This window comes from Cervus canadensis, chromosome 28, assembly GCF_019320065.1.
Source record: "Cervus canadensis isolate Bull #8, Minnesota chromosome 28, ASM1932006v1, whole genome shotgun sequence".
NCBI lineage: Eukaryota > Metazoa > Chordata > Mammalia > Artiodactyla > Cervidae > Cervus > Cervus canadensis.
This window is the reverse complement of record NC_057413.1, coordinates 44,049,204-44,070,330: the sequence shown is the minus strand read 5'-3', so window position 1 is coordinate 44,070,330 and position 21,127 is coordinate 44,049,204. Positions and strand designations below refer to the sequence as shown.

At 39.5% G+C, this 21,127-nt stretch overlaps 1 protein-coding gene across 2 annotated transcripts in view; it reads right to left on the bottom strand.

Annotated features, from left to right (window-relative positions):
• The window catches only part of DNAH8 (dynein axonemal heavy chain 8), a 322,922-nt gene that overhangs the window by 170,030 nt on the left and 131,765 nt on the right, over positions 1 to 21,127 (bottom strand). For both annotated transcript variants that reach the window (XM_043450439.1, XM_043450440.1), the window contains 9 exons: positions 20,932 to 21,085; positions 19,145 to 19,308; positions 18,245 to 18,347; positions 16,936 to 17,040; positions 16,419 to 16,580; positions 13,248 to 13,472; positions 8,859 to 9,031; positions 6,916 to 7,094; positions 1,017 to 1,204 (listed from right to left, as the gene is read on the bottom strand). In XM_043450439.1, coding sequence (XP_043306374.1) covers positions 1,017 to 1,204; positions 6,916 to 7,094; positions 8,859 to 9,031; positions 13,248 to 13,472; positions 16,419 to 16,580; positions 16,936 to 17,040; positions 18,245 to 18,347; positions 19,145 to 19,308; positions 20,932 to 21,085 — 1,453 coding nt within the window. The remainder of the gene's footprint in view (positions 1 to 1,016; positions 1,205 to 6,915; positions 7,095 to 8,858; positions 9,032 to 13,247; positions 13,473 to 16,418; positions 16,581 to 16,935; positions 17,041 to 18,244; positions 18,348 to 19,144; positions 19,309 to 20,931; positions 21,086 to 21,127) is intronic.

Below are 21,127 nucleotides of genomic sequence, written 5' to 3'. Positions count from 1 at the left end.
AAATTTTTTAATTCCCTGAGCCTTGGGTGTCTCAATTATAAACATTCACCATGGGCCTTCCCTGGCGTTACAGTGGTTAAAACTTTGTGTGCTCCCACTGCAAGAGGTGTGGGGGTTTGATTCCTGGTTGGGGGAACTATGATATATTACCCACTAATATATGTTTACTTTCCTTTAAGTCTATAACAATTAAATGAATAAACTGCATTTAAAACCTATGTTTTTCAATCTGTTTGCTGCTAAGTCACTTCAGTCATGTCCGACCCTGTGCGACCCCATAGATGGCAGCCCAACAGGCTCCCCCGTCCCTGGGATTCTCAAGGCAAGAACACTGGAGTGGGTTACCATTTCCTCCTCCAATGTGTGAAAGTGAAAAGGGAAAGTGAAGTTGCTCAGTCATGTCTGACTCGTAGCGACCCCATGGACTGCAGTCCACCAAGCTCCTCCGTCCATGGGATTTTCCAGGCAAGAGTACTGGAGTGGGGTGTCATTGCCTTCTCCTCAATCTGTTTAAATCACATCAAAAAGTATGAAGTACTTAGGAATACACCTGACCAAGGGGTTGAAAAGAATGAAATAATGCCATCTGCAGCAACATGATGGACCTAGACGTTATCATACTAAGTGAAGTAAGTCAGATGAAGACAAATATCATAGGATATCACTCAAAGGTAGAATCTAAACTATGACACAAATAGCAAAGAAATCAAATTTAGGATTACCAAAGGGGAAAGTGGGTGGAGGAGGAACCAATGAGGAATTTGGGATTAGCAGATACAAAGTACTATATATAAAATAGATAAACAACAAGATCCTAGTATATATATATATATATATATATATATCACAGGGAACTGTATTCAAAATCTTATAATAACCTATAACAGAAAAGAATATAATATATATATATACACATATATAACGGAGTCACTTTGCTATACACCAGAAACTAATACACTGTATATCAACCACACTTCAATAAAAAATTTTAAAATATGTAACACTTATGTTCTCACCATTGTTAAGAAGATTCCAAATTCTGGATTTAAATCAACACAATCACCGTCAGAAAAAATAAACTGTTTTTTTCTCTCTTTTCTTGCTGTCAAGACGATGTAAATTTGCTGGGCTGCCACTGATAACACAGGCAATTCAATTCTGTTAAACTCATCAAAACACCCCCAGGAACCTGACTGTGCAAGACCTGGTGTGAAAAACAGTTAGTTTGATAAGTTTTACTTTGTAATATACCTTCTTGATAGAAATCATTTCTCCAAAGCACCCTCAAACAATTATATAGTGAAATACAATTTATATAAACTTCACATCTGGCTGTTTATAAAGACATATTTAATTCCAGTGATATAGATAAGTTTAATTATTTGTACATCATCACCAAAACAATGGAAACAGTATACTGCTGAAATGAAAGTACAGACTCGTCATTCCACCAGGGATGCTGAAGGGTGATAAAAATTGATTCAGTCTGGATGTGCCACCTCCAGTGGGGATGGAGGTGAGGGAGCCATAATGTTTGGGGAAATTAACAAAATAAGGGATGCCCTATCTGGGTCAGATCACTCTGTTCGTTGCTTGTTGCAATGAGAGAAATGCCTGGAAGCTGAGTGAGACAGAGAATGGTCAAAAGATGTTTATTTATTCCTTATGAAACCCAGCACAAAGAAAGACCTGGATATCAGGAACACTGCTCCTGTCTAATCTCAAAGGATGAAAAACCTTTATTATCTTTAACTGCACGAAACACTCTTCTCTTTTTTTTAAGCAAGTGAATAGGATTTATTAAAGAGAAGGAAAGTACAAAGCTCTCAGCATAGACACGGAGAGGGGGTAGAGAGTCCCCACAAAACACTCTTATTACTGCTTCCACCCACCTACCCCCACTTTTTCTTCTGGGAATTTCCATTTTATGGATATTGGAACTTACATATCTATTCCTACAACCCTGAAATTTTTCTGTCAAACTTTCCATTTCTTTCTGCAATATGCTCACTTGGCTAGATAGTCCAACTCAAAAAAAACTCAAGTTTTGTTTTTTCAATTTCTGATTATTCCAATTGATTATTCTTTTCATAGCAGCCTGTTTTTTTGTTTTTCTTTAATTGGTTATATGTTTCTTTAATTGGCTATAAAATTCTTGAATCTCTCTGAAGCTATTAATTTTAGTTATTTTTGCATTTTTTTCTGTTTAGGTAGGTGGTCAGTGGGTCTCTTTACTATTTGGAGGGAATGACTCCTTAATTTCTTCAAATATTTGATGAGACATGGTTATTTCTGCATATGGGTGTATCTTCTCATTCCAAATGCAAATTCCTGTTTGCACTGGGTATGGCTGCCTCTGGCGATTGGGGGGAAGGCATGAGAGAGGCAGGAGAGCTTATCCTCTGGGTCTGGGGCTTGGGGACTGACCTGGCGCAATGCTTGCCTCTCTGGCACAACCCCCGCCTGGCGATAATCTGTCAGGACTCCCACTTCAGAGCGTTTACATGGGGGAGAAATACTGGAGACAGCCACTTTCTTTTCTTTTTCTCTGCTTTCTGCTATAGTTTTGGCATTCTAGGATTCGCCTGGTGCTCTAGTCTGCTCCTCTCAGCCATCTTCAATCATTAAGCCAGGAGTGATCCACAGAAGAGCATTCTCTTTCATTAAGTGATTCTTTGTGTTTAAATTATTTTTTTTTAAGGACAGGCAATTACAATGAACAATATAGTGAATATCCATGTACCCACCTACCAAATCTTAACAATTTTGCTTCAGGAACTACAATTCAAGTCCACGTAGGTCTTTCTTGGATCCACACTCCCTCCTTCTCCAGAGGTAACCTCTACTCTGAATTTGATGTCAACGGTTCTTATGCATGCCTGTAAACGACTGCTTGTGTGCATTCACCAATACTCTATACTTGGCTTGTTCAAAATTTGTGTGTATCTGTTTATTTTTCTATATACGGTAAATATAAAATACTGTATCTATGCAGTGTATCATCAAATAAATTGATTGATTTACTGTTCTCTGAAGCAATTCTACCGACTTATACATACAGAAGTACTAAGATTTACAATTTCTACACACCCTTACCAACAATGGTTTGTCAGACTTTTTCATTCTTACCAATTAACAGTGAGAACAGTATTGTTTTGTATTTCTTAATGATTTGAAGAAACTGTTTCTCTCTCTCTTTTTTTTTTTTGGCCACGCCACACACACATGGAGATCTTAGTTTCCCGACCAGGGGTAGAACCCCTGCCCGCTGCAGTGTAAGTGTGGAGTCTTAATCACTGGACCAACAGGGAAGTCTAAAGAAAATCTTTCTTAATGCTAGATATGAATCTTTTGTCAGCCATACATGCTAAAATATCTTCTCTCAGTTTTTGAGAAGTCTCAAAAAGAGACATATCACAAAAGATTGTAAAATTATACACACACACACACACACATTCACACACACACAATTGACCCTTGAACAACATAGGGGTTAGGGGCATGGACACTCCACAAAGTTGAAAATCCACATGTAACTTTGCAGTCAGCCCTCTCACATCCACAGTTCCACATACAGGGGTTCAACCAACCTGAGGTCATATAGTACTGTAGTATGTATTTAGTTTAAAAAATCTGTGTGTAAGTGGAACTGCACAGTTCAAGTCTGAGTTGTTCAATGTATATATTTCCAACAGGCAAGTAACTAAAGATAAGAGCTGGATGAGCAATCCCATGGTATCTGTTACAGGGATATCCTCCTATCCTGCTTAAATGTATTCGTCTTTTCTTTATAGTTGTGGGCTTTGTATAAAAAGTCCCTTTCTACTCTGAGAACAGATATGTGCCTTTGTTACCTTCTAAAGGTCATACAGGTTTTGCCTATCATAGTTAAGCACTTAATCCCCCAAAATTATTTTTATGCATGTTGTAGGGATGCAATTTTCATATATGCAGGGATCTAATTTCCCTTGTTAAATAGTAATCATCCAGTGTACCAGAACGCACTGCAAATTCTCTCTCTTCATCACTGATTTTCAATACCACCTTTTCCACATGTCAGTGTTCCTGGCCTATTTCTGCATTCTCTACTACGTTCCATTTGGCTGTTTATCAAGTTGCTTTAGTCATGTCCGACTCTTCGTGACCCTACAGACTGTAGCCCACCGGACTCCTCTCTCCATGGGATTCTCCAGTCAAGAACACTGGAATGGGTTACCATGCCCTCCTCCAGGGGATCTTCCTGACCCAGGGATCAAACCCTCGTCTCTCAGGTCTCCTACACTGGCACTGGGGCTCTTTACCCCACTGGCACTACCTATGTGATATCTTTCTGAGATTTTCATTTTCTAACTTTTTTTATGGATAACTAAAATAAAATTTGTGTTTATTTCATATTCAAGTAAACTTGCTAAATTCTACCTTCTATAGCTTTGTTGATTTTATTGTTTACAGTATCACTTGTAAACAACGATATTTTGTGTTTCTTTCTTTCCAGTCTTTGTACTTTTGCTGTCCCTGTTGTTATTCCTTACTGTGCTGGGTAGGATACAGAACACAGTGGTGAGTGGAAGTAAAAGTAATGGAAATCCTCATCTTATACCTTGTCTCAGAGAACGCTTTCAAATTTTCAGTACAACGATGTTTGCAGTGGGTGTCCTTTATCAAGTGAGCTATGTGGATGGATATCTGGGGAAAGAATCTAAAGATCGGCAGGCATAAGGTGGAGGGAGTGTGATTCGGGGTGTTTGAGAAGCATCACAAAGGGCAGTGTGATTCAGTAGAGACAGTGAGGGGACCGGGTCAGGAGACGAGATCAGGTCAGAGCGATGCAACAGGGAAGGAGCAGGTGTGACTGTGTGAAACAATACGAGGACCAACGTAAGGATCTCGGCTCTTACTGTGAGCGAAGCCAGGGCCCAGCTTTCAGTAGAAGAGTGTCGTGACCTGACTTACAATTAGAAGGCTCTAGATTTGAGATTAGAATGGAGAGCACAGGGGTAAATTCAGGGAGACCAATTAGGAGGCTTATCGGAGCAGCACAGGCGAGAGATAATGATTGGCTTGAACCGGGACGATAGCAGCGGGCTAACAAAAGGTGGTTGGTGCTGGATGTGGTCTGAAAGTAGAGCTAATAGTGTCTGCTGACAGTTGGACGTGAGCATGAGAGAAAGAGAGGTGAAAAGGATAAGTCAAAGATTTCTGTTTAAGTATCTCGAAGAATAGAGTGGGTATTTAACGTGTCAAGGAAGGCTGAAGAAGAAGTCGAGATGGGGAGGGAGGATCGGAAATTTGGTTTGGGATACAGTGACTCTGGACATGTTAGATATTTAAGGGGCAATATCAAGGAGCAGGTTATCAGTTGTATTATGTGAATTCAGAGTTTCAAGGGGAAGTCCAAGATAAGATGTAAATTTGATCATTTAGATATCATTCAGTGTTTATTGCTGGGAGAAATATCAATGACCTTAGATATGCAGATGATACCACTCTAACGGTAGATAGTGAAGAGGAACCAAAGAGCCTCTTGATGAGGGTGAAAGAGGAAAGTGAAAAAGCTTCCTTAAAACTCCACATTCAAAAAACTAAGATCATGGCATCCCATCCCATCACTTCAAGACAAATAGATGGGGAAACAATGGATTTTCTTGGACTCCAAAATCACTGCAGATGGTGATTGCAGCCATTAAAATAAAAGACGCTTGCTCCTTGGAAGGAAAACCATGACAAACCTAGACAATGTGTTAAAAAGCAGAGACATCACTTTGCTGACAAAAGGTCATATAGTCAAAGCTATGGTTTTTCCAGTAGTCATGTATGGATGTGAGTTGGACCATAAAGAAGGCTGAGTGCCAGAGAATTGATGCTTTCAAACTGTCGTGCTGGGAAGACTCTTGAGAGTCCCTTGGACTGCAAGGAGAGCAAATCAGTAAATTCTAAAGGAAAGCAACCCTGAATATTCATTGGAAGGGCTGATGCTGAAGCTGAAGCTCCAATACTTTGGCCACCTGATGCGGAGACCAGACTCTTTGGAAAAGACCTTGATGCTGGGAAAGATTGAGGGCAGGAGGAGAAGGGAGAAACAGAGGATGAGATGGTTAGATAGCATCACCAACTCAATGGACAGGAGTTTGAACAAACTCCAGGAGATAGTGAAGGATGGGGGAGTCTGGGGTGCTGTAGTCCATGGGGTTGCAAACAGTCAGACACGACTTAGTGACTGAATAACAACAAAAGTTTGGGTCTGCATGAGACCACCAGAGAAGACCAACGGGGCCTGAGTTCTAAGACTGAAATGCTCCCTAATCTTTTTTCTTTGTCCATCTGAAACCATCTGCCATCTATCTATTCAGATTTTGTCAATATTTCCCATCTGCCAGTGCCCCCTCCCTTCTTGTTTTCCAGTGTTACCATCCTTTTAAAAAAATATTTCAGTAATTCCCTGGTGGTCCAGTGGTTAGGATTCTGTGCTTTTACTGCCAAGGGCCCAGGTTTGATCACTGGTCAGGGAACTAAAATCCCATAATCTTCATGGTGGCAGCCAAAAATAAATAAATAATAAAAAAATCTTTATTTCAGTGGGATTTATTGCAATAAGGGAAGTCACATGTGTCATTGGTTTGCTATCCTGATCTTATCTCCTTCATCACTGTTTCAGGCAGTATTAAATTGATTCTGTTTTCGTAATCTAATACACATTCAACTCATGGACTGTAATGCCAGAAGTAGTATTGAACGATATTTAATTGATGATACCCAGCCATTTTTGACCCAGAAAAAAGGCAATATCATATGCATCAATCTACATTAATTTTGGCTATGTGGGACACTATCACTTTAGACTTCTATCAGAAAATGCCATTTAAATGCAATAAAAATAAATCCACCAAAAATAACACAATGGTGTTTGACACTTGCCTTTAAAAATCCTTCCTAGTCCTCTGAAATCCATTTGATCTGAGCAATTAAACACGACCACGTATTTCCCCAAACATCTTCCCATGTCTTTCGTAGTTTCGGTTTTGCCGGTGCCCGCAGGTCCTGCGGGAGCCCCTCCCATGTTCATTCCCAAAGCCTGCGCCAAAGTGATGTAGCACCTGTAAACATGAATCAGACAAAGCGCTGTGGATACGCGGTAACACGAGTCACAGCGAGGTACAGGCCAAAGTCCGGTGTGATTGGAATGAGACTGTTCGCTTTAGAGTTTGAGCCACCCACGTAAGAGAGGGGCTTCCCAGGTGGTGCTAGTGGTAAAGAACCGGCCTAAGTCATAAGAGACGCAGGTTCGATCCCTGGGTCAGGAAGATCCCCTGGAGAGGGGAATGGCAACCCACTCCAGTATTCTTGCCTGAAAAATCCCTTGGGCAGAGGAGCTACAGGCTACAGTCCATTGCATGACAAAGAGTTGGACACAACTGAGCTTCTAATGCTTTCTCATAAGAGATGGGCAACCAAACAAGGCTGGAGTAGCTGGGATTCATTAAAAATAATACAGTGCTTGCAAAGGCACGCAACCCTGACATAAAACCCGCAGGCCTTCCTTGCACTGTGGTCAGGAGACATCTGAAGTCAGAGAACCAAGTAAGCAGTGGTGGGATGGCAGATGTTTAACAATGAGCCCTCTAGGGGAAAAAAAAACAAAGGTGATTTCTGTTTTTTGGCCTCTCCACGTGGCATGCAGGATCTTAGTTACCCAAGCAAGAATAGAACCTGTGTCCTTTGCAATGGAAGCGTTAAGTCCTACCACTGGACCACCAGGAAATTCCAAATCTAATTTTTACATCTGCTGATTTCTGTGGCATAAATACGTCCACCATGGCCAATGGCAACGCTGGTAATGTGATAGCACAAAACTGGGAAGAGGAGCATGACTTTGGCTCTTGCAGGCTAGTACAAGCCAGCTCCAGCACACCTCTGCCAGTAAACCATGTTACTATGAAGTGTTTCACTCATTTAGACACATGTAAAGAACAATATAATGAATCCCCTTGTATCCATAATGCAGCTTCAGTTACATCTGTTTCAGATCTAAGCAAACTTGGTAAAGTTTCATAAGACATGAAGCTTTATACATAAACATCAATCGAAGGGAAAACACCCTGAAAAATTTAGACTGTGATGGAACTGGGCATATAAAGGGAGGTCAGATGAGTCTAGAAGAGGCTGAAGACGTAATTTTGCTGTATCATAATTTTACCTGGAGTCAGCTCTATTTAAAGTAACAGCAGAATTAGTTGTTCTATGACCCAGTTTAAGTCGATTCTACAAACATTTACTGTCTTCTACACATGGCATATAGAACCAGGTATTTGCAGGACATGTAAGAATGGCAAAGACCCAGTACTTGTCTAGTGTCATATACTAGAAAGAATGGTGAGGGGATGTGCCATTAACTGATTATTCATTCAGACCTGGCCAGGAAACATCACTTTAGGAATCAACTTCCACGTATGAAAAACCAGGAGACACCATTTACAAGGTACCTTCCTTCTTTGCAATTCTAATGACCCTCTTTAAGGCTCTAGAGTGCCTTAATCTGTAATCTTTGTCCATCCTATAATCTCAACTTCATTACTCAACTTCTTTTTTTCTTTCCTTTTTTTTTTCAACTTCATTACTAAACTTCTCATAGTCGACATTCAAGCATCCTTTTATTGTTTTACTCTTTTCTATTTAATAAAAATTTAACCTATATGTACTTTTAAATAATGACAGTTATTTCATTGTTAGGCTTTGATGAGCGAGCCCAGAGCTGACAAGACAGCAATATGCTTTTGTTAACATTTCAAATGCAAATTTAAGACAATTGTAAGTACGTGATTTAATTACACGAATGGAATAACAAAAATGGAGTTTCCTACCGATCTGTTAATGGGGTGATAACAAGACGATCAGTGCACCCCAGAAATTCATTCTGGTAAATAAAGTCAACATCTGTAATAGACACCACTGTTTGATCCAAATCTTCCTTAAAGTAAAATCTACTCTGTTTGAGCCATTCAAAATCAGTAACAGATCTGATATGCATTTTTACCTTAAAAACATGAAATACAAAGAGATTACATACTGAATTGCAATAGCATAAAACATAGCATATAGGCAATTTTTATTCATTCATTCATTAGTTGATTCTTGTCATTTATTATATATTTATTGAGTCTTTCCTTGGATGAATATTTAATGAGTCTTTCCTTGGAGTGCTGTGCTGGGTAAACAAAAACAGACAAACAGTTCCTGCCTTCTGAAGCTGACAAAACAGGGCAAAAGACAAATCAGATAAACAAGTAAAGGCAATAAAGTAGGAAAAGAAACTCAAGGTCATGAAATTATGTAGCAAGAAGACCTCTGACAAAACCCACTACAATATTGTAAAGTAATTAGCTTCCAACTAATAAAAATAAATGAAAAAAAAAAAAAAAAGACCTCTCCTAGTCTAGGTCTGAGGGAGACACTCAGAGAAAGAAACATCTAAACTAAACCCTGCAAAAATAGTAGGAATTAGCTAGGGAAATAATAAATTAGCTAGGAAATAGCTAAGGGTGATGGAGGCATGAGAGGGCAAAACATTCTAGACAAAGACCCAGAAGATCTGGCTGGTGTGTTTAAGAAACTGTAAGAAGTTCAGTACTGCTGAGGCATCCAGAGAGCTGAGGCTTCAGAGGGCAGAGGAAAGAGGTTGGGCACTGTCCTCATGGCAATGGGAGAGGCATGGCCCTATACGCACACACGCCTTCTTGCACCAGCACTGTGGCCAAACCAATCAATCTGCCCAGTCATCAGCTTACACCCATGGGCCAAGAGGCTTATACCCACGGGAGGCCAAGAGGCTCCCACCACCATGGATGCGAGAGACAGAAACCTGATGAGCATGTTTAGGAACAACATCCCACCACAATACTTCTACAGTGCTTCATGACTTTCCATCAGCAAACCTGGAGAAACCCCAGTCCTGCCCACTCAGGGGAGTCAGTATAAGAAGAGGCAAGTGGTCCCTTTCACTGCTTCTCCAGCCAGGGGCCCGCTTCCAGGTCATTCGGCTGACACTGAAAAACACTCAGGCAACTGTACATGCTCAGTTCTCTATCTCATTCAGTCTTCATGCTGTTTACTTTTTGCTGCTGTTTCATTGTCTATGATCTTACTCCCCCCTCCAGTTAAGAATTCTATCTTCCCTAAAGCATAGTTTGTATTCACCACCTTAAAAGGACTACTTTCAGGTAACAGTCCAGTCCACCCACAGGGACTCTGTTCTCTAGCACAGGCCCCTCAGCCATGGAGATGTAGTCAGCTAGCTACTTGCAACAGTCCTATGAGATGGTAAAGAGGGGATGGACCGGGGCTTGCCTGGTTGTCAAGTAGTTAAGAATCTGCCTGCGGAATGCAGGGGACACAAGTTCGATCCCTGGTCCAGGAACTAAGATCCCACATGCCACAGGGCAACTGAGCCTGTGCGTCCCAACTCTGAGCCTGCATGCCCTAGAGTCCATCCTCTGCAACAAGAGAAGCCACCACATTGAGAAGCCCATGGACCACAGCTAGAGAGCAGCATTCGCCGAAACTAGAGAAAGCCTGCACATAGCAACAAAGAACCAGCACAGCCAAAAATAAATAAAAATAAGTACACTTTTAAAAATAAAGAGGGGGTTGAGGAGGAGAGTATAAAGAAGAATAGCTGGTATTTATTGAGTTGTTACTGTATATCAAAATACATTATGTTCTAAGTATTATATATGGAAAAATAAAATGCTTACATGCGGGCTGAGAGGTACTATTTTACTTGGAATGCAAACTGAGGATGAGTTCACTAACAATTGAGATAAAAAGAAAAACGGCTTCAGAGTTTTAACTATGTGTATACTTTCTTTTAAAAAAAAACCAACGTAAGGCAAGTAAAGCTATGCTCAGCGTTTTGATTTTAAAAAGAAGGTTCTTCCATGAGACCTCAACTTTAAGAGACAGTGAGAAATGTACAGATATTCTCAACAGCACATTCATAGCAGGTATAGTAATGGATTCCATATGACTGCTTCTTGAAGTGGACTTCAAGGAAAACCAAAGGATAACGGTAATGGCAATTAAGCAAATCTGTAGAAGGCCAAAGCAACATGGTCTAAGTGTGTGGCTTTTTGATGGTTAGCATGAACCAGAGAAATCCTAGAGCAGTGTTTCTTGAGCTTTAATATGCTTATGAATCACCTGGAAGTTGTACTGAAATACAGAGGATGACTCAGTAGGTCTGCAGAGGGGTATGGTGGGGAGGCTGAAGATTCTGCTTTTCAAACAAGTCCCTAGCTGAGGCCAGTGCAAGCAGTTGTCATACATATTTTGAGAAAGAAGGATTTAGATTACAGGGGAATACGTGGAATCCATGCCCTTCAATCTTCAGTAAATACAACTTATCTGATCAGAACTTTTGATACAAGTTGGAAACAGGTGGCCTGGGAATCATAGTCTCTAAAAAATGGGCCCCAAGTTGCATGAATTGTGGGTCTCTGAGGAAGGAAAAAGATACCTTAAAGACAGATCAAGTCAGGGACTTCCCTGGTGGTCCAGTGGTTAAGAATCTGACTGCCAATGCAGGGGACATGGGTTCAAGCCCTGGTCTGGGAATTAAGATCCCACATGCCGGGGGAAACTAAGCCTGAGAGCCACAACAACTGAAGCCCATGAGCCTAGAGCCCATGCCCTGCACAAGAGAAGTCACCACAATGAGAAGCCAGTGCACCTTAATTAGACAGTAGCCCTCGCTTGCCATAACTAGAGAAAGCCCACTCGCAGCAATGAAGAGCCCATGTACCCCAACAAAGACCCAGCTCAGCCAAAAATGAATAAATAAAAATTTAAGAAATGAAGTAGAGCAGCATGTTCAAAATTCTTTTTAGAAAGGTTAAACAGAATAATGCAATGGTAGTCAAAAACGAAGCTAGTCAAAATGACGACTATCAAAACTAACTGGGCCTCCTATCCCAAAATAGACAACTACTTCTCAAGACCACTTGTTAGGGTCCTGTTTCCAAAGGGAATTCAAATATCCCTCCTACACCCACTCTGCAGAACCTTGCCCACATCAAGTCCATGAAGACTTGTTGGACACTATCAACTGAACAGCCATAGGAAGCTTGGAAGCCATAGCAACCTGAAGCTTGGTTCTACTCAATCTGCACTTTTTTCACAACTGGCTCATCAGTTGGAGGAGTTAATCTAGAAGACATGACTGGCAGGTGGACCCATGAGCTGGATGGACCCAGGAAATCACAGGTTCCTCACCCCCTTCTCTGTCCCTGGAATGGGCATTCTGCCCACTGCTCCCGTAGTGGGAACTATTTTCATAGACGCACCTTTGAGAGAGGAACATGCCGTTGAGACCATCTGGATGGTATAGGAGGTAGTTAAGGCCTCTATACAAACTTATAAGATTCTGGCAGACAATGAAATAGAGTTACAGATGTAGAAAACAAAGCTACCAGGGGGTAAGTGGGGAGGGATAAATTGGGAGATTAGGATTGACATATACACACTACTGTATACAAAATAGGTAACAATAAAGACCTACTGAATAGCACAGGAAACTCTACTCAATACACTGTAATGACCTATATGGGGAAAGACTCTAAAAAAGGGGGGAAATATGGATATGTATAACTCATCCACTTTTCTGTATAGCAAAAACTAACACAACACTATAAATCAACTCTATTTCAATAAAATTATTTTTAAAATTCTGGCAGACAAATGCAGAGATTTACTCCTCTAGAGGCTGCCCAAGACAAGCCTCCAAGTATTCCATAAATTTCCTCACTAAAATTGCTAACTACCAATCTGGAGTGGCATGCCTCTTTCTGCAGACTCTTGTCCTCTGAGTGCAGGGGCCAAGTCATGAACTAACATTGCCATAACTCACAACCAAGCCCACCTAAATTATATCATATTCTTGGTTATTGGCTTAAAGAAACAGTTCCAATCACATCAGTTGATTCCAGACTTTCAGAATGCCAAACCTGAATACACACACATGACTGTTAAAACTACCAAATATATCTACCACTATATCTACTATATTTATCTATATATAAAACTACCAGTATATATTTGTAGACATTGTATAGGCAAAGCTGGTTGTGAGAAAGGACCAAACAGATGGAAGGTTCATATAAGCTAGGAAGTATGTATAATACTTAACCATTAATTATTAGAAGCACTAACTTATTAATACACTAGATTACTTTAAATTAAGAAAAAAAATACTTTACCAAGTCATCAAAAATATCTCTCTGATGCACATGGATGGTAATTAGAGTTTCAAATTTCACTCTGTCAAACTTGCTCAGGTCATGTGTTGTCTGACTAATTAGAGTATTCAGAATATCCAAAAATTTCTGGTTTGTCACTTGCATGATTTTCCTGTCATCTTTTGCATTATTTAAAGCCTCTTCTGAATCATGTGTCCACAACATCTGAATTCCCAGAAGCCCAACCTAGAAATCCAGCAGACAAATAAGTTTGCCAAATATTTAAAGCATACCTGTGATAAAATTTAGTGGTCACTTATTCACATTGAGGTGAACAGTCTTATTGATTTTCAACTAAAGAAAGGACATGCATTTCTTCACTCTCAAAGGGGAGAAATCACTGAAAGTTCACACAATTGATTATTTATTTCAATGTGGACAGATAATAATTTAAACAACTGCTACGATTTTATGGAATTATATGTGCATTAATGGAATATGCTTGGGGAATTTTTCTATAGAGGGCTTAAGACCCATATACCTTCATACAATTACTTTCCTTTCTCAAAAAAACAAGTGGAAATAATAGATTATTGTGTATTTTTCTTCAGCAGAGTTTTCCAAAGGTTTGTTTGCATCTTCTAAAAAGGATATGCTGCCTATCTCTTTCCTCAATCTCATTCTAATAACCTTATCTCTATGTACATCTACTTCTCTTTCTACATATAGATCTAAAAGAGACAGAGATAGACAGAGACAGAAAGTCAGATAGGGGGAAGCTTGTCCTTTGCCTCCTGAAGAAGGCATAGGAAAACTGTGAGTTGATGGTCACCTTACCTACGATTTCCGCCCCAGGAAAGGAAATGAAAGCGGTCAGAACTTGCCCTCCCCTCACCCCCTCGTCTGCAACAACTGTCCCTTGGGAGCTTCTGTTCTTCCCCAGAGTCAGGCAACAGATCCAAGATCATTTGAATCAAAGAGGAATTCCACATCTGGTAGAGGAAGGAAAGTGTGTGAGTGGCATATGGATTCTACAGGCATGGCATTCAATGTAGGTAAAGCAGGAATAAAACCCACTCCTTATCCCTGCTTCCTCTGGAACATCAATAATTTTCCTGCTAGAGCAGTGGCCAGTCCTGGGTCTGCAGGTGAAGATAACGAAGCCCTGGGATGGACAGGAAATAGCTGCTGTCAGGAAGCTCCGGATAGCAAGCAGATTCTCTTTGCACAAAGCAGAGAGAAACAAGGCAGAAATGGCAGTGTAAGGCTGTCTGATTTAAAGACCAAAGAGACTTACAGACCCTGCAAAATCACTACACAGTGGTACATTTTAAAACCTGACTATGTTTCTCACTAGGTTTATGAAGGCAGGGGGCTTCATAGTGAAAACTGGAGGATGTTTCACTACAATAAAACACAAAATAAAAATAAAAAACAAAATTCTCATCAATATTATTTGGTGTCTGTGATGAGCACAGTAAAAAATACTGAAAAGGAACACACTAAAATACTGTCATCATTTCCAGGTGGTGGAAATACGGGACAATTTTATTTTCACTTTTATATTCTTCAAATGTTTCCAATTTTTTGCAACAAGGATCCATTGTGTTCAAAATCTTCAAAATGCATTTGAGAAAAAAAAAGAGGTGAAACTTTAAACAATTTTAGATAAAAAATTAACACAGTAACAGGAAAATTGATTCTGGAAAACTGCTTTTTAAAATGCAATTTAAAGACAGTAATATATGTATTGAATGAATAATAAGTATATATTGAATGAAAATACAGAAAATGAATATACATATTCATTACTCTTTAAAGCAATTTTTCCATACAACTGAAATTTGCCTACTACAATGTTATGATTTTTACCTAAAAATCTTTTATCTAAAAATACGTACACACATTATATGAAAGTCCTAAGGTTTATCTAAAAATACGTACACACATTCCAACTAATGAAAGTCCTAAAAGTTGGTCAATTTTCCTATTGTATCCTGTCCAACTTCACCACTGCTTTAAATTTGCTTTTCAGCTTTTCCAACTGTAATGCTGTTATCTCCTTCCAACTGTAATCATGCTTTCCTACAGGAGGGAAACTATGTTGATTTAGCCTAAGGAGCTATTTTCCTCAGCTTATCAAATGCAGTGTTTTATAAAGCTTTGTCACAAAGGTAATAATGCTAATAAGAATATTAAAGCTTGCCAAGAATATTACACAATACAAAAACGATATTAACGTATTCTCTTCATTGAAGATTGACTCTGTATTTGTATTTGTGTCATTTGAATAATATCATAGCATTTCAGCTGTCTCCACTGTGTGTGCAGTAATTCAAGATTTGGGGTTTGGGTTGGGAAGAGCAGTTGGGTTTTGCTAAACCCGCCTATATTTTTCTTGCCTTCTATCCCTCACTGTCTCTGACCCAGATCACAAATCATCACTCTTCATTTACCTTGGCTGAAAATGTAATGAAACTGTTACTTCCTCACTTGCCATGTCCAGCTTTAATAACACCTGGCACACGACACTACGCTTCCAAGAGTCAAAGGGCAGGAGGGCTTTTCAAGAAAACACCCGCTCCAGCCTCTTCAATGTCTTCTCTCTAAAAACTTGGCTCATGAGAAGAAGTCCTTCAACAGATTATGCCAATGTTTAATTACTTGAAGGGAAAATAAACAAAAGGCAAGATGGATTTCGTTTCAGGAAAAGATATGGTGACCCCTTTTATGTATGTCTACATCTGTATCTGTGTCTATATTTACCTGCGTATGGATAGAGATAGATGTTTTTATACATACACAGGTGTCTTTTATACAAGATGAAATTTCTCTTCAGTGCTTTAGTCTCAGTGAAGATCCTCAACAGTAGGAGAACAGTGCAAACCCTCTTCTGGGGGGACGGGGTGGGTTGGACTAGAGTGGTGTAGGAGAGGACAAGCGGGTGGGCCTCTCTAGCTTGTTCAAAGCTAGAACGGCTTCCTTGGAAAAGGAAATGGCAACCCACTCCAGTATTCCTGCCTGGAGAATTCCATGGACAGAGGAGCCTGGCAGTCTACAGTCCATGGGGTCACAAAGAGTTGGACATGACTGAGCGACTCACACACAGAACAGCTTCCACATCATCAGGCTGACTGTTCCCTGAATGTCTGTCCCCCTTACTTCTACTCTTTGAATGTTGTGCGTCCTCACCTGTGCTGGAAAGTGATTGAGGAAAGGTAACAGTTGAAATCCTGAATCACTGATTTGATAGAATGCAGATCTAATTATATTGTGCAATGATGACATCTGCATTTTTAATAAGTCCAGAAGCCAAATCTCCACAGGACCTTTGGCCATAACAGGATTATCCAACTGAAAAAGTATATTACAAGTAGGTTACAAATGGACAGTAATTTGATATTTTTACAAATGTCCTAAATCACAGTACCTCAAGGCAAAGCAAACGATTTCACACAAAATACTTAAATCATGAGTAAAATTAATTAATAATGTAGCAAGAAGTATAAAGATCATTTGGTCTAAAGCTTTCACTGTATAGGTGATAAAATGAATTCCAGAGAAATTAAATGAGTTATCTAAACTCGTCTGTAACAAAGGCAGGACTACAGAACTAGAACCTGACTCAATGCCCTCCCTTTCTCTCATAAGAGAATTGCATTCTAAATTTTAAAGAAGCCCTAACAAAATTTTAATCAAGTTAAATTACAATGATTTTTTCTCCTTCTCTTGATATGACAGCCATGATACGATCGTAGTCTTTTGCATGAAAGGTCACCTCATTTATGTTGTCAGACACTGCAGGGAGATGTGGCTATAAGAAAACACAAGACAGAGCAAACACATCACACACGAGGTTAAACACAAAAGCTGCAGGAGACGTGGGTTCAATCCCAGGGTCGGGAAGAGCCCCTGGGGGAGGAAATGGCAACCTACTCCAGTATTCTCGCCTGGATAATTCCATGGACAGAGAAGCCTGGCAGGCTACACTCCATGGGATCTCACAGAGTCAGACACAACGGGTCAACTGAGCATGCATGCAAACACAAAAGCCATTGAGACGTTTCTTAAAAGCTTTGCTATCTTTTTTTTTTTAATATTTGTAAAAGATTAAGAATTTACTTCATTGTCTCAAAAGAAAAAAAAAAAAACCCTTCTTTGACCCTTGACTGACTTGGAAGCCCACTTAAATCCAGCCCTCCACAATGTTTCCTCCAAGACCTCCAGATGCCCCTCCTCTTACATTATGGGGACTGAACTAGTGACTGTCATCCTCCTCCCAGTGGAGACTGAACCACACTGTCCCTGTCCCCTCCCTCCCAGGGACAGGTCAGTCCTCCTATCTTGGCTCTGCGTCTGCCTCACACAGCTTCTGCTTCCTTCCTGTCCTTTCTCATCCCCACAACTCCCCGGAAACCAACAAGGAAGGTATCATTAGCTGTTTCCCAGCTTCCCAAACCAGAAATGGTCCTGGGATGGGGTTTCAGTGCCGCCACACTCAGTTCTGTGTAGTTTTTCTCTTCCTCCTGGAATTACTGCCCTTCGAAATGGCTAAAAGCATTTGAGAAGCATGCTGGACAGGAAAAAAGGGACAAATTTAAACCACAATCCCTATCTGATCTAAGAATATTTAGATTTAAATACTCATAACAATGAGTTACATTTAGTGAGCACATACTTTGTGTCAGGTACTTTTGATGCATTATCTTGCATAATTCTTATGACAAGCCTATGAGTTGGAAATGATTAATATTCTGATTTTACAGACAAGAAAACTGAGACACAGGAAAATTAAGTAACTGGCTAAGATCACCCAACTGGTGAGTTGCATAACTGATAGCTCTTGCCTCCAGCTGATGGGCTCCAAATACAAAGAAAATGAGGCATTTTATAACCAATGTAATTTTTAATGCTCTTCTTTCCTGACTGCACTTTTAAGATGTTAACTTCATTTTTATTTTTTATTACACAGGCTACGGAAAAAAAGGATTTAGGTAACAGACATTTAGATGACACACCTGGATGGTATGGGAATCACTGGCTTGTCCAAGAATTTCCAGGAGAACTGGATCAGACACAAAGAAGAATCTTGGAAATAGTAATCGCTTCTTCTCCAAATACCTTTAAACAAAGTCACATTACCAAATAACTTTTTCTGAATTACTGATTTTGGGGTTTTTAGACAAGACACAATCACTAATATCAATAAGATAGTAGCAAACACTTATAGCCATTTCCCATTTGAAAAGTCCTGCTCCACCATAGATGGCACTTGGGAAAACAAGTGGAAATAAGTGATTCAGAACAAGGCATCATCTATAGTATTCTTTCTCATCAAGAGCCCTCCTGCAACCCTTCTAAGAGTACTGTGAACCTCAAGCTTAAATGCTTGAGGGTGAACATACAATTTATCTCCAAACCAGGATATTTTGAGGGTGAAAGCGGGGTGGGGGCAACTAGCCATTCAGTCAGGACAAAGGCAAAAATTTGGACAAACTGGGGTATATTTTCACCCTATTTAAAAAGAAAAGTGAGAAAGAACTGCCTTTGAAGAAAATTATCTGTGAATTTGTTTGGCTAATTGCTCTCTAAGTGCACCTCTCTACTCCACACCTGCAGTGTGTTGACTGGTAGCCCCCAGAAGACGTGTCCACATCCTATTTCCTGAAATCTGTAAATACGGTCTCATTTGGAAAAGAGGCCTTTGCAAATGTACTGAAGGTAAATATCTCGAGAGGAGATCATCTTGGATTATCCAGATGAGCCCTAAGTCCAATGACAAATATCCTCATAAGAGACACACAGGAAGAGGAGAAGGACATAAAAGACTGGAGTTATGTAGCCACAAACCAAGGGTAGTTTGGGATAAAACACCATCACATATAAAATGTTAGGCAATGAAAAAATTAAACTCTTACCCTGTAAGTGACTTCTGACATACTTCTAATTGTTCGTGTAAATGAGGTAAAAGCTGCCCCATGGTTTCATCTCCAACACAGCAACTAATCACATTGGGATTCTCATGAGCTCGCTGCATTATCTTTATCCATGACTTGTCGATATTCTGAAAACGTTTTGCTTCCTAAAGACAAACACGTAGTCAGTAAAAGTCGGCATGTGGATGACTGAATGAAGCAAAGTCTTCACTATGGCATCTCCTATAGCTCCTCAAGCCACCCTATTAATCTTAGGCTACATAATTTAAAGGAGCATTTTTTTTTCATCTGAATTAACTTTGAACAACAGAAACCCAAAGACATAAAACTGTTTATTGAAATGCTGTCCTATCACAATAGGGTTTACCACTAATTCATTTCCATACATTTAATACATTTTTCAAAGTGCTGCATGATTAATTTTCAGTGCTATCAACTTAAATCGCAAATCTAGTCTTTCAGCACCCCAGGTGTTTTGGTTTGATGAGCAAACTGAAGAAGCATGAAAATAATTTGATCTCAGTATCTTTGGAATAATTAAAGCTTAATAGTGCCCCAGGAAAAAGAAAAGGAGAAAACAGTAAAAATCCAAAACGAAGCTTCATTTAAATTTTTGCAAATGAAAATCTACTATTTACTATGAATGATATTAAGCTTGCATTCGATTGCAAAAATGCTTTTAGAAATTGGCATAATCTTGCCTCTATCAAAAGTTTTAAGTGCACTTTTGAAAAAAATATAACTTTCTGATTAAAAAAGAAAAGATTTCTGTTTTAAAAATGTGTTACAAAGGGAAACCAGCTACTTTCGAAATGCTTTTGTCCTTGATTTTGAAACTACAAAGATTTGCGACCCCATGGACTGTGGCCTGCCAGGCACCTCTGACCATGGAATTCTCCAGGCAAGAATACTAGAGTGGGGAGCCATTCCCTTCTTTAGAGGATCTTCCCAACCCAGGGCTCAAATCTGGTTCTCCTGCATTGCAGGTGGATTCTTTACCGTCTGAGCCACCAGGGAAGCCCCATAGAGATGCCATAGGTATGGAAATTCAAAAGAATAGGACTAATTCTACAAAAGGAAAATTACCTCTATAGAATAAAGATATTAGTAATGTATGGGTATTCATTTAAAAGGTCTCAATAAAGCTGTTTTAAATAATTTGTTACAGGTTTCTAAGGCTAAGTTTCCTTGCTTCCTATTTCTGATCTACTATTAGTTAACTTACTAGTAGTTAATTTGTGTTTACGGATTACAGATTATTTTAACTCAGAGGAATAAGTCTAACTCTTAGAAGAGATGAACGTCTCTTCTTGAACTCCTCTTCTATGATAACTTAGTAGTATCATATTTGAATGCACCTCACCTCCTCAGACAACCTGGAGATTTGAAAATATTGTGTTTATAATGTATATTTATAAAATACTATGAGTTTCTTCTATTAATGTAAATTAAAGGTCAGCAGTTTGCAAATTTTTTGTTGATGGCAAGATATCAAACATTTTAGGCTTTGTAAGGCCATATGGTTTCTGTTACAACTACTCAACTGTGCCATTGTAATGCTAAAGCAGTCACAGACAGGACAGAAATGAATGGACATGGTTGTATTCCAATAAAGCTATGTTTACAAAACTAGGTGAGTTGGCCACAGTTTGCAAGCCACTGGTGCAAATCATCAAGACATGACCATATGTCTTTCTGAAGATTTCTACAGGACATATAGACAACATACACCAAACTATTCTATCAGCAGTTACAAAAGCCGTATTTACCTGTGGTAGCTGTTTGGCTATGTCACCGCCTACAAAGACAGCTTCAAGATAAACCCAAAGGTTCTGGACTACTAGCCACTCTTCAATTATATCTGAGGAAGTAGACAATTTATACACCCAATTCTGAATATTTTTTTTAAATGGAGCATTATATCTAAAAAGTAAGAATGGAAAAATATTACATTTTAAGAGAGAT